This window comes from Cynoglossus semilaevis, chromosome 15, assembly GCF_000523025.1.
Source record: "Cynoglossus semilaevis isolate Cse_v1.0 chromosome 15, Cse_v1.0, whole genome shotgun sequence".
NCBI lineage: Eukaryota > Metazoa > Chordata > Actinopteri > Pleuronectiformes > Cynoglossidae > Cynoglossus > Cynoglossus semilaevis.
The window spans coordinates 9,180,018-9,194,172 of NC_024321.1; the positions used below are offsets into that span (position 1 = coordinate 9,180,018).

Consider the following 14,155-nt stretch of genomic DNA (forward strand, 5'->3'; position numbering starts at 1 on the left):
CATGGGTGTCTTCATAAATACAAAGTCACTTCGGCTTGATATCGTGGAGTAACAGGGCCTGTAGGTGCGTGTGTGTGCATCCTGGGGCCCTCCCACCACCTCCATGTAGCGAATGGGCCCGTCAGTGTTAAGCTGCAGGTGCAGGTCCTTGCTTGGCCTGTGATGGTAGCGACTAGACCTGTGGCGTCCGTAGCAGCAGCAGCAATCTGAGTCTCCCAGCCCTGGGTCACGGTGCCTCAGGCAGCGTACCATAACTACAACAAATGTGATAAAGGAAACAGCGGACACGCAGGCCAGAGAAATAATAAGGTACAAGGTGATGTCCGACATCCCTGTGTTTTTGTAGAAGGGTGTTTGGCGAGGTCTGGCTGGGATATCATTGACTGCACCCTTCTCATCCACAGTTATAGTAATATTTACAGTACAGGTTTTGGGGGGGTCACCATTGTCCTGAACGATGACCACAATGTCATATACTGAGCCCCCATCCTCCTCAGTCCACTTGCGAGTTGTGCGCAGCTCCCCAGTATGAGCCCCAATACGAAACATTCCAGCATTTGGTCCTGGGGCAATGGAGTAGAACAGCCAGGCATTGTGCCCACTGTCTTCATCCACCCCTACAAGTTTATTTATGAGATGCCCTGGGACTGCAGAAGGGGGCACTGTGAACTGTAATCCTTTGTCCTTTGGATAAAAAGGGTGAACAATCACTGGTGCATTATCATTCAAATCCACCACAAACACATGAACGGTGACATTGGCTGTCCTAGGGGGCACTCCAGCATCCCGGGCCTGCACCTCTATACGGAATACTTTAAGCTGTTCATGGTCCAAGGAACGCATGCTGTAGATTTGACCACTATCTGGGTTAATGTAGACATAAGAGGAAATGGGTGAGCCCTGCACCATGCTGGGGAGGATGGAGTAGGTGATGTGAGCATTCTCACCGAGGTCCAGGTCAGTGGCAGAAACAGTGGCGATGGGTGTGCTCGGTGCATTATTTTCTGGGATGTCCACAGAGTATGAATCCTGAGAGAAGGTGGGGGCATTGTCATTGACATCAGATAGAGACACCACAAATGTGGTCTGCGATGAAAGCCGCGGTGTACCAGCATCAGTAGCTTCGATGACCACTGTGTACTCTGGGACTGACTCACGATCCAGTCTGCCTGCTGTGATGAGGCTGTAATGCATGCCAAACGCTGAAATAAGTTTGAATGGCAAACCTGGCTGGACAGATAAGGTTACCTCTCCATTCGCACCAGAATCCAGGTCCCGTGCACTTATAAGAGCTATCACCGTTTCAGGTGGGGAGTCCTCTCTGATCGGAGTGGTCACTGACGTCAGCGTTACTTCCGGTGCGTTGTCATTGAGGTCGACAACGTCCACCATAACATTACAGGAGCCCTCCATAGCAGGAGAGCCACCATCTCTGGCCTGCAGTGTGATGTGGTAGGCAGTACCTTTCTCATAATCCACGTGCCCCGTCACACGAATCTCCCCACTTTTAGAATCCACAGCGAAAAGTTTAAGTATCCGATCTGGTGTGTATTTACTAAACATGAATGATATTTCTCCATTGCTGCCCGAGTCTGCGTCAGTTGCGTTTAACTGCGTTACTAAAGTGCCCCGTGCAACGTTTTCTAACAGCCTAACATTCTTGATCGGTTCGTCAAAGACAGGCGCATTGTCATTTACATCCAGGATCTTAATGAGCAGAAGAGTGGAGCCGGACTTCTCCGGCCGACCCCCATCCACAGCAGTGAGCAACAGGCGAAACATGGCGTGTGTCTCCCTGTCCAAAGCTCTACTCACCACCAGCTCAGGAAACTTGGTGCCGTCGCTTTTGCTTTCCACGTGTAGCGTAAAAAAGTCATTCGCTGCCAAATTATAAGTGCGTAAAGAGTTGGTACCCACATCTGGATCGTGAGCGCTCTCCAAACGAAACCGAGTGCCGGGCGCAGCAGCCTCAGATATGTCCAGAGAAATGTTGCTGGTTGAAAACTGCGGTGCGTTGTCATTCACATCCAGAATGTCCATCACCACACGATGGATTTCCAAAGGATTCTCCATGAGTATTTGCAGATGTAGTGAACATGTTGAACTCAGTTCGCACATTTGCTCCCTATCAATACTTTGTTTCATCACCAAATCCCCCGTCGTCTCTTTTATCTCAAAGTACTGAGTGGTGGATTCGGAGACCACCCGTAACCTCCTCTGCTCGATCCTCTGAGCAGTAAGACCCAAATCTTTAGCGATATTTCCAACAACCGAACCCGGGCTTAGTTCTTCCGATACGGAATAGCTGAGTTGAGCCGACGCAGTGGTGAGCCAAGATAAATAAAAGCAAATCCTCCACAGCCTCCCTCCTCTGGATCGCGTCCTCTGCCTGGAGTCCATTGTGCTGCGCTCCCAGGATCAGGGAATGGGAAAGTTTCTAACTCCTTCGTTCACCGTAACGTATCCATAGTTCAACATGTGGCTTTTAGGCGCAGTGGAAAACATTTTCGTTTTAAAAAGAGGGCGATGGGAAGTTTTGATGTGATCATGGCGGAGGACTAGAAAGCGAAAACAGGGAGGAAAAAAAGAGTTTTCCACAAGTCTCTACACTCACCCTCAGCCCCGTCTCCTCCGCCTCACTCCTGTCATGGGCGGGGTGAAGCCCGGGTGGCCTCTTCGCTCATTGGAAGACAGGGCCGTACCAGTGCTGCTCACACTCATACACACTCTCTCTCTCACTCGCTCTCGCTCTCTCCCTTTCACACACCCACTCCACACTCACACATATGGCATTTGTCTGAAAAGTTTTAGGAATTGCCCTTTTGAATAGATTTACAAAAATGAGGTGAAAGAGACAAAGCTTTACTTGAACAAACACGTGAGTAGGTGAACACAAGGGAAGTTGTACTTTTAAGGATTTTCTCGGTGAGATTGCCAGTTTTTTATGACGGTATCACAGTTATCCACAAGGGGGCAGAGTTCGCAGTCTTTTTTCGCCACTGTTTTACCAGCCCACGTTAAGATAAGTACTTGTACAGGTTATGTAAAATTTTGATAACTGAAACCTACTATACATGGCGATTTATTCCCCAAGAAGTCTTCATAAATGAAACTTTTAAATTAAACCTGCTTCTTTTGTACTATAGTATCACTTTCATTTATTTTAATAAATGAAAAATGTAAGAAATACGGTATTATTTTACCTGATATGATTTAGAACACAGTGACTGTTTGTATATGAGTTTGCATTATTTGGTTATTTTTGACTAAATGTAAATTAAAAAGTGTTTACCTGTATGTGGAATTATCTGCAGTTTTCCGTTATTTACCGTATTTGTGTACAGCCTGCGGGTAAAAAGAACCTTCAATGTGTGCCCTGCAGGCAGCGCTATAGTCTCAAAAGTGATATTCTTGTCCATTTCCCTGTCTTATGTAAATATACAGTATTTATGTTTTCCCACGTAGACATCTTGTAGTAGAAGTACATATTAATATACTGTATAAAATGTAGAATAGTAGTAGTGCTTGTATAGTCCAAACTGTTTTAAAAGCCTAACCATCATCAAAAACAGTCTTTCAAACAATAAAATTACAACTGAATAAATCATAAACCACCAACTGAAAATGTAACAATAAAACATTTTGCTGTCGAAATTACTTTTCAAAATTAGAGCACATTTGCTGCAAAAGTTGCAAAAGAAAAGAAAAACTGAGAAAAAATACAAAGTTGCAAAAGAAAAGAAAAGAAAAACTGAGAAAAAATAATCTGCAATCAGTGGAGCAAATTTAAACAAAATGAGATGCAACCCCAGGCTCACCTGCTGGCTCTCAAAGGTCCAGGTGCTGTCAGGCAATGACGCATCCAGGACACTGATCACCTCCTTAAAGTCAGTGGTGCTGCTGGGCTTAATCAAAGTGAAGTCACTGTACTCTGACATTGGAGACATACAAGACCTGAAGGACTGACTCTGAGACATCATGTCTCCTCCCAGCACCTCCACGTACTTTATGGGTCCATCAGTGTTGAGCTGAATCTGCAGGTTTCTGTTGGGGTTCTTGTAATCATCACAGTCGCTCCTTCTCATGCAGCAACTACTGCTGCTACTGCTGCTCCTGATGCACTTCACCGCTAAGATGACAAAAGTCACCAGAGACAGAACAGACACCGAGGCCAGAGAGAGAATCAAATAAAGGGCGATTCTCCCATTTTTCCTGCTGGGTTCAGCTACTTTCTGTTCAAGGTCTAAGATGGGTTCATGCAGCCCGTCCTCCAGCAGGATGGACACCGTGACAGTGGAGGACTGGACCGGTTGTCCATCGTCTCTGATCTCTATCAGCAGCCTCTGAGAGGATTCGTCCTGCTCGTACACAGCACGTTTAGTCCTCACCTCTCCAGTGAACTGGTTGACGGTGAACAGAGACGCGTCTGTGGCCTCTGCCAGTTTGTAGGAGATCCAGGCGTTATGGCCCGAGTCAGCGTCCACAGCTGTCACCTTAGTGACCAGGTGACCCGCTTTGGCGGAGCGGGGCATCCTCTGGTGAGAGAGGGAGCCCAGGGCAGCAGAGGAGGGGTAAATAACAGAGGGGGCGTTGTCGTTCTGGTCCAGGATAAAGACATGGACAGTGGTGTTGCTGCTCAGAGACGGAGAGCCCTGATCTTTAGCCTGAACCTGAATCTGAAACACCTTCAGTTTCTCATAGTCGAACGAGTGCATGCTGTAGATGCTGCCGTTATCTGAGTTAATGTAAACATACGATGACACAGAAACGTCCTGCACTTTAGAGTCTAGTATAGAGTAGGAGATTTTAGCGTTTTCACCAGAGTCCAGGTCAGAGGCTGATACTGAGTACAGTATAGATCCTGGTACTCCATTCTCTTTTAAATACACATTATAGGAGGACTGAGAGAATACAGGAGGATTGTCATTGACATCGGTGATGCTGACAGGTATAGTTTTCTTACTGGACAGAGGAGGAGAGCCTGAATCAGTGGCTGTGATTTCAACGTTATACTGTGAGTAATTCTCCCTGTTTAAACGGCCGCTCGTCACCAGAGCGTAATTATTAGAAAACGACGGCTTCAGAGTAAACGGCGATCCTTTGGAAATCTGTAAGGTTACTTTGCCGTTTTCCCCAGAGTCAAAATCACGCGCACTTATTAACGCAACTACGGTGCCATTTGGTGCGTCTTCGCGCACTGGCTTTGGTTGAGACGTGAGGACAATCTCAGGAGCGTTATCGTTAAAATCAACAACATCAACCTGCACTCGGCAGTGGCCCTCCATCTCAGGACTGCCTTTATCTTTAGCAGTAACGTCAATATCATACGACTTCACTGTTTCGTAGTCTAACTCGCCTTTCAAACTAATCTCGCCTGTTAAAGCATCAATATCAAACATTGACAGCACAAAATCAGGTGTCCGGGAACCGAATAAAAATTCGATTTGGCCATTTAAACCTTCATCTGCATCCGTTGCTTTTGGCTTTAAAACAACAGCACCCTTCACGCTTTTTTCACCCAGTGTTACTTTATAATTATTTCGTTCGAACACTGGGAAGTTATCATTTATGTCTAACACTGTGATGATTATTTGTGATGTCCCAGACCTGGCTGGATTCCCTCCGTCCAGTGCGGTCAGTAATATCTTGTGAACCGCCTTCTTCTCTCTGTCTAGAGGCTTTTCTAAAACGAGTTCTGGGACGGTCTTACCCCCCTCCATCTCCTTGATTTTAAGAGAAAAACAGTCATTTTTACTGAGAGAATATAATTTCAGGGAATTGGTGCCAACGTCGGGGTCTGTTGCGCTTTCCAGAGGGAAGCGGGTACCAACAGCCGCTGATTCTGCTATTTTTAACGATAACTCGTTTGATAGAAAACCTGGAGAATTATCGTTTATATCCTTAATTTCTACTTCAATGCGATGCAGCTGCAGTGGTTCCTCAACAACCACTTGCAGAGGTAACACGCAGCTGGTACTTTGTCCACATAGAGCCTCTCTGTCTATTCTGTCATTCACCACCAGCTCGCCCTTCCCCGCATCCACAGTGAAAAACTGCTCATCAGACTCAGAGGCGACACGCAGCTTACGGTCAAAAATGTCAGACAGTCCTAGACCAAGATCTTTGGCTAAATTTCCTACCACCGAGCCTCGTTTCAGCTCCTCTGGAATGCTGTACCGAGTCTGTCCGTGTGTTATACTCCACAAGAGAAAGAAATGATGCCACCACAGCGCCTGCCATCGCCAGTCACTGTATCCCATTGTCTTTGTCATTCCAGATTCAGAAAATCACATCATCTTCAATCCCCACAATCAGAGAACATATAGTCAGAATTCCAATTCCAAGAGCATGACATATTCCATTCACAATGCACCTGTCCGTGGAAGAATTTACTGAATCAAATTCTCTATATACTAAACATGTACTCTCTCCCCGATCCCGAGTATTCTGATTTCAGTGCTGAAGCTGTGTGGGGGAGGGAGAAGATCTCTTTGTACAGTTCTGAATTTCATTGGTGCACAGCACTCATCCCTCACATCCAATGAGCAAAGCCCTGCTCAGTGCATTCACTGATAGGTGCAGCATGTGCTCTATAATAGTGAAAGGGGGAAAAGGGCGAATAAAAAATAAAATAAAATAAAATAAAATAAAATAAAATAAAATAAAATAAGCATTGGTCATCAGAACTTGATTTTAACTCAGCATGTGTGAACTCTTAATTTTATCCTCATTATAACCCTTTTTTATTTTAACACTTCTGTTAAAAAGCAATCAGCTACAAAATGCAAATAGTCTAATTACAATTAACGAATGAAATAAATCAACTTAAACGTTAGAAGTGTAAATTAAACCTGTTCACAACAGTATTAATCAGCAAACAAAGTGACTAAAATACATTGTCGCTGTCCACATATGTGGTGCTGAAACAGAGCTTTGTCAGATAGGGACAAACCAAAATACCTTGTAATTACAACTCAAATCTAGCACGTTTTGAATACGTGACAAGTCACATGTCATCATCTCACCTGCTGGCTCTCAAAGGTCCAGGTGCTGTCAGGTAAAGACGCATCCAGGACACTGATCACCTCCTTAAAGTCAGTGGTGCTGCTGGGCTTAATCAAAGTGAAGTCACTGTACTCTGACATTGGAGACATACAGGACCTGAAGGACTGACTCTGAGACATCATGTCTCCTCCCAGCACCTCCACGTACTTTATGGGTCCATCAGTGTTGAGCTGAATCTGCAGGTTTCTGTTGGGGTTCTTGTAATCATCACAGTCGCTCCTTCTCATGCAGCAACTACTGCTGCTACTGCTGCTCCTGATGCACTTCACCGCTAAGATGACAAAAGTCACCAGAGACAGAACAGACACCGAGGCCAGAGAGAGAATCAAATAAAGGGCGATTCTCCCATTTTTCCTGCTGGGTTCAGCTACTTTCTGTTCAAGGTCTAAGATGGGTTCATGCAGCCCGTCCTCCAGCAGGATGGACACCGTGACAGTGGAGGACTGGACCGGTTGTCCATCGTCTCTGATCTCTATCAGCAGCCTCTGAGAGGATTCGTCCTGCTCGTACACAGCACGTTTAGTCCTCACCTCTCCAGTGAACTGGTTGACGGTGAACAGAGACGCGTCTGTGGCCTCTGCCAGTTTGTAGGAGATCCAGGCGTTATGGCCCGAGTCAGCGTCCACAGCTGTCACCTTAGTGACCAGGTGACCCGCTTTGGCGGAGCGGGGCATCCTCTGGTGAGAGAGGGAGCCCAGGGCAGCAGAGGAGGGGTAAATAACAGAGGGGGCGTTGTCGTTCTGGTCCAGGATAAAGACATGGACAGTGGTGTTGCTGCTCAGAGACGGAGAGCCCTGATCTTTAGCCTGAACCTGAATCTGAAACACCTTCAGTTTCTCATAGTCGAACGAGTGCATGCTGTAGATGCTGCCGTTATCTGAGTTGATGTAAACATACGATGATACAGAAACGTCCTGAACTTTAGAGTCTAGTATAGAGTAGGAGATTTTAGCGTTTTCACCAGAGTCCAGGTCAGAGGCTGATACTGAGTACAGTATAGATCCTGGTACTCCATTCTCTTTTAAATACACATTATAGGAGGACTGAGAGAATACAGGAGGATTGTCGTTGACATCGGTGATGCTGACAGGTATAGTTTTCTTACTGGACAGAGGAGGAGAGCCTGAATCAGTGGCTGTTATTTCAACGTTATACTGTGAGGAAATCTCTCTGTCTAATGTACTGCTTGTTATTAGTGCATAGTTGTTGGAAAATGACGGTTTCAAGCTAAAGGGAGAACCCGCGGGTAGTTTTAACGTCACTTTTGCATTATCACCGGAGTCAAGGTCCCGTGCTCTGATTAGAGCTACTACTGTGCCTCTAGGTGCGTCTTCGCGAACCGGATTAGGATTAGACGTCAGAACTATCTCTGGAGCATTGTCGTTAATGTCTATTACTGATACTTGCACACGACAATGCCCCTCCATCTGAGGGACCCCTTTATCTTTTGCAGTGATGTCTAAATTGTGTATTGCGTTGTTTTCAAAATTCAATGGACCCACAATGGAGATCTCCCCCGTATCGGGCTGTAAATGAAAAATAGACAACAGTGACGGCGCTGTGTGTTCAGCAAACGCGTATTCGACCTCTGCATTAACACCTTCATCTGCGTCTGTGGCTTCAACTCTTACAACCACCGAACCAGCAACGCTATTTTCAGGCACAGTGACGTTATACGACGGCTTTTTAAATAGAGGAACGTTGTCATTGTTGTCAAGAACCGTTACTATTATTTTTCTGGTTCCGCTTTTGACAGGATTACCTCCGTCTAGAGCCGTCAGGAGTAACTGATGCACACTCTGTTTTTCTCTGTCAAGCGGTTTCTCTAGTACCAATTCGGGCACCTTTCTGTTTCCAGGCAGCTCCTTTATTCTTAAACTAAAACAGTCGTCTTTACTTAAAGTATAAGATTTTAATGAATTGCTACCAACATCCAGATCCTGTGCTGCTTCTAAGGGAAAGCGCGTTCCTGTCGCGGTCGATTCCGCAATTTTTAAAGCCCGCTCCTCTGTTAAGAAAACAGGAGAATTGTCATTTATATCCTTAATTTCTACTTCTATCCGGTGTAGTTGTAAAGGATTCTCTGTTACGACCTGCAGAGGCAACAAACAGCTGCTGCTTTGTCCACATAGAGCCTCTCTGTCTATTCTGTCGTTTACCACCAGGTCGCCCTTAGCAGCATCCACGGTGAAAAACTGCGTACCAGCCTCAGAATCAACACGCAGCTTACGGTCAAAAATATCAGACAGTCCCAAACCAAGATCTTTGGCTAAATTTCCTACCACAAAGCCCCGTTTGAGCTCCTCCGGGATGCTGTACCGAGTCTGTCCATGCGTTTTACTCCACATGAAAAGGAAATACATCCACCAAAGCGCCTGCCATCTCCACTCTCTGCATCCCATTGTCTTTGTCATTTTTATGCCGTTAAAACAGGCATCAGACAATTCCCATCGAAGAATTCTTTAGCAATATAATACATCCCAAAACCATTCCCTGGGTGATTTTTCAATATGAGAAGATCATCAAAGAATGGATGATAAAATAAATAATATTCGGACAACATCCCCGAAGCGCATCTCTTCTCCAGCTTCACGAGTGTGGGTGTTACCACGGTCACAGTGAGTGGGGGCGCAGTAGATCTCTTTGTACAGTGCTCCATGCTATTGGTGTAGAGCGCCCACTCAAGTAACGAATCACAAGCAACAAAGTCTGCAGGCTGTCCAATCCCATGGCAGCATTTTCGTTCGATCAAACTCTTCATTCATAGATTCATATCATCTTTGATCTGAATCTTCTTTTTGATAAGAAAAAAAACCTTATCAAAAAGTCAATTATTATTATATTCTTAAAGAACCAGTTCTACTAAAAATACCTTGAATTTATTGGAAAGAGATTATTGAATTCCAGCCCACTGAAGGCTGTATACTACTCAGGCGACACAACAGAAATGGCCAGGAGAGGGCAGTGTAGCAACAGAACAACGATGGAAACAAACTCGACAGTCAAATTAATCAAAAATACATAAACTTGTAAGAAAACGTGCTTGATAAAATTTAAAGATATTGTAGGCAGTTAATGAAAAGTAGAAACAAAATATATGCCCTATTGTTCTAACATTTATATATTAAGATAATAATGAATTAATAATTATGAATAAATGAAATTGCCTTAAAAATATAAATATATATATGTAATCACTCAAAAGATATTTTTATGAATAAATGCATCACATTTGTTGGTGTTAGGACTGGAAATTAATTGGCTAATAATCAAATATTACCACTGTAATTATATAGATAGAGTTTGTCGTCTTCTCATCATCTCACCTGCTGGCTCTCAAAGGTCCAGGTGCTGTCAGGTAAAGACGCATCCAGGACACTGATCACCTCCTTAAAGTCAGTGGTGCTGCTGGGCTTAATCAAAGTGAAGTCACTGTACTCTGACATTGGAGACATACAAGACCTGAAGGACTGACTCTGAGACATCATGTCTCCTCCCAGCACCTCCACGTACTTTATGGGTCCATCAGTGTTGAGCTGAATCTGCAGGTTTCTGTTGGGGTTCTTGTAATCATCACAGTCGCTCCTTCTCATGCAGCAACTACTGCTGCTACTGCTGCTCCTGATGCACTTCACCGCTAAGATGACAAAAGTCACCAGAGACAGAACAGACACCGAGGCCAGAGAGAGAATCAAATAAAGGGCGATTCTCCCATTTTTCCTGCTGGGTTCAGCTACTTTCTGTTCAAGGTCTAAGATGGGTTCATGCAGCCCGTCCTCCAGCAGGATGGACACCGTGACAGTGGAGGACTGGACCGGTTGTCCATCGTCTCTGATCTCTATCAGCAGCCTCTGAGAGGATTCGTCCTGCTCGTACACAGCACGTTTAGTCCTCACCTCTCCAGTGAACTGGTTGACGGTGAACAGAGACGCGTCTGTGGCCTCTGCCAGTTTGTAGGAGATCCAGGCGTTATGGCCCGAGTCAGCGTCCACAGCTGTCACCTTAGTGACCAGGTGACCCGCTTTGGCGGAGCGGGGCATCCTCTGGTGAGAGAGGGAGCCCAGGGCAGCAGAGGAGGGGTAAATAACAGAGGGGGCGTTGTCGTTCTGGTCCAGGATAAAGACATGGACAGTGGTGTTGCTGCTCAGAGACGGAGAGCCCTGATCTTTAGCCTGAACCTGAATCTGAAACACCTTCAGTTTCTCATAGTCGAACGAGTGCATGCTGTAGATGCTGCCGTTATCTGAGTTAATGTAAACATACGATGACACAGAAACGTCCTGCACTTTAGAGTCTAGTATAGAGTAGGAGATTTTAGCGTTTTCACCAGAATCCAGGTCAGAGGCTGATACTGAGTACAGTATAGATCCTGGTACTCCATTCTCTTTTAAATACACATTATAGGAGGACTGAGAGAATACAGGAGGATTGTCATTGACATCTGAGATACTAATTTGTATAATTGTCTTACTGGACAGTGGGGGAGAGCCTGAATCTGTGGCTGTGATTTCAATATTATATTCTGACATTTTTTCTCGGTCTAGAACACCCTTGATAACCAATGCATAATTATCAGAAAATGACGGTTTGAGATTAAACGGAAAACCATTTGATAAACGAAGCGTCACTTTACCGTTGTCGCCAAAATCACTGTCTCGGGCACTAATCAAAGCCACTACAGTGCCGTTCGGTGCGTCCTCTGGCACTGGGTTAGGTTCAGAGGTTAGGATTATAACGGGGGCATTATCGTTTATATCTATTACTTCTATATGGACAGTACAGTGTCCCTCCATTCTAGGATTTCCTTTGTCTTTTGCGCTAATATCAACTTCAAAATTTGCGTTGGTTTCAAAATCCAATGTTCCTTTAAGACTAATTTCTCCAGTTATCGCATCAATATCAAAAACAGACTGAACAACATCTGGTGTGTGAACTCCAAATGAATACTCGACTTCCCCATTAGGGCCATCGTCGACGTCTTTTGCGGTTAGTTTTATTATAGACGCACCTTGGGCACTGTTTTCGCTTACAGAGACTTTGTAAACGTTTTTCTCAAATACCGGAAAATTATCGTTATTATCAAGTACATTTATTGTTATCTGTGAGATTCCAGATTTCACTGGATTTCCGCCGTCAAAAGCTGTTAATTGAAGGTGATGTGTAGCCTTTTTCTCTCTGTCCAGCGACTTTGATAAAACGAGTTCTGGTATCTTTCTCCCTCCTGATACATCTTTAATTTTCAAACTAAAAAGGTCGTCTTTACTTAACGTATAAGATCTCACTGAATTTATTCCGACGTCGATGTCGCGCGCAGTCTCTAAAGGAAAACGTGCCCCTGCTGCTGTCGACTCTGCTATTTCTATTATGATTTCTTGAGAAGGAAACATGGGAGAATTATCATTAATGTCCTGTATTTCAACCTCCACTTTGTACAGTTGTAACGGTTTATCAATGAGGACCTGCAGAGTCAATACACAGCTGGCGCTTTGTCCACATAGAGTCTCTCTGTCTATTCTGTCATTCACCACCAGCTCGCCCTTCCCCGTATCCACAGTGAAGTACTGCGGCTTACCAACCTCAGAGGCAACACGCAGTTTACGGTCAGAAATATCAGACAATGCCAGACCAAGATCTTTAGCCAGATTTCCTACCACAGATCCCTGCTTTAGTTCTTCTGGGACACTGTAACGAGTCTGTCCCCGTGTTATACTCCACAAGAGGAAGAAGAGATGCCACCAGAGCGCCTGCCATCTCCAGTGTCCCTGTCCTCGTCTCTTTGTCATCCCCGGTGCGTTAGAATTAATTCCCAGTGAAGTGAACAAAAGAAGAACAGTTGCCATCCATTGTTGTAAACCATCAATGACACACGCGTATCCCACAATAATCCACTGCAAAATAATTATTCGAAATCTTCCGTCTGATTTCCAAGAAGAGCATCACTTTGTCTCATTCAGCTTAATGCAACATGAATGCGGTGCTGAAGCTGCACGGGGGATGGACTAGATCTCTTTGTACACGTCTGCGTTTCATTGGCCGACAGCAGCCATCGACACAGTCCAATAGGAAAACACATGAGCAGCGCTTTTACAGACACAAGACTTTGCTCAAACAAAGCAGAGTGAATAGATACGAGGATTGTCTTATGCTACAGATTAATAAATGAAAACAAGATCGGAAATAAAATCCGACTTAAGTGGCATTTCTACTTTATGGGAGCTGTCCATATATATGGTGCTGAAACAAAGCGTCCAAAAATTCACATTCAGGAAAAAGCGCTCCACAAGCTTAAAGTGGGCTTGTGAACGTTACACCAGTTATAAAATTATTATTACTGGACATTAAATAGTGACAACGCCTGAAAAATTAACTCAGTGTTATACTTATATATCATCCAACAGACACAAATTAAAGGCAAAGTAATTTAAAAATATGTAGAGCAATTACTTGCATAAATTATGAAACAACCGACCTCATTATTTAAGGTTAAAAAATGTGTATATGTCCCGTAAACTTAAATGGAAATGTAATATTTTAATTAAAAATATTCTTTCATATTCTAAAAAAAATATTCAGAAGCCATTTATTTTCAGCTCACCTGCTGGCTCTCAAAGGTCCAGGTGCTGTCAGGCAAAGACGCATCCAGGACACTGATCACCTCCTTAAAGTCAGTGGTGCTGCTGGGCTTAATCAAAGTGAAGTCACTGTACTCTGACATTGGAGACATACAAGACCTGAAGGACTGACTCTGAGACATCATGTCTCCTCCCAGCACCTCCACGTACTTTATGGGTCCATCAGTGTTGAGCTGAATCTGCAGGTTTCTGTTGGGGTTCTTGTAATCATCACAGTCGCTCCTTCTCATGCAGCAACTACTGCTGCTACTGCTGCTCCTGATGCACTTCACCGCTAAGATGACAAAAGTCACCAGAGACAGAACAGACACCGAGGCCAGAGAGAGAATCAAATAAAGGGCGATTCTCCCATTTTTCCTGCTGGGTTCAGCTACTTTCTGTTCAAGGTCTAAGATGGGTTCATGCAGCCCGTCCTCCAGCAGGATGGACACCGTGACAGTGGAGGACTGGACCGGTTG

At 44.6% G+C, this 14,155-nt stretch overlaps 2 protein-coding genes across 37 annotated transcripts in view; both read right to left on the reverse strand.

Moving 5' to 3' along the window:
- LOC103390856 (protocadherin gamma-C5-like) overlaps positions 1 to 14,155 on the reverse strand; it is a 130,303-nt gene that overhangs the window by 10,775 nt on the left and 105,373 nt on the right. The window contains exon 1 of one of the 36 annotated variants that reach the window (XM_025063414.1): positions 7,026 to 10,324. The exons of 33 other annotated variants lie outside the window; for them this stretch is intronic. In XM_025063414.1, the coding sequence (XP_024919182.1) occupies positions 7,026 to 9,479 (2,454 nt within the window). In that variant the 5' untranslated portion in view covers positions 9,480 to 10,324. Of the gene's footprint in view, positions 1 to 3,818; positions 6,417 to 7,025; positions 10,325 to 14,155 lie in introns of those variants that run through there. 2 more of the 36 variants (XM_025063424.1, XM_025063413.1) reach the window with 2 other exon arrangements.
- LOC103390860 (protocadherin gamma-C5-like) lies at positions 6,956 to 13,586 on the reverse strand. Its single transcript, XM_008326918.3, has 2 exons — positions 10,392 to 13,586; positions 6,956 to 7,025 (listed from the first exon to the last, which is right to left on the reverse strand). Exons 1-2 carry the CDS (start codon positions 12,903 to 12,905, stop codon positions 7,017 to 7,019), a joined length of 2,523 nt encoding a protein of 840 aa, XP_008325140.1. The 5' UTR covers positions 12,906 to 13,586; the 3' UTR covers positions 6,956 to 7,016.

What these genes read in the sequence shown, in the direction of transcription:
- LOC103390860 (XM_008326918.3), bottom strand. Translation starts at nt 12,905, where the DNA reads ATGGCAACTGTTCTTCTTTTGTTCACTTCACTGGGAATTAATTCTAAC.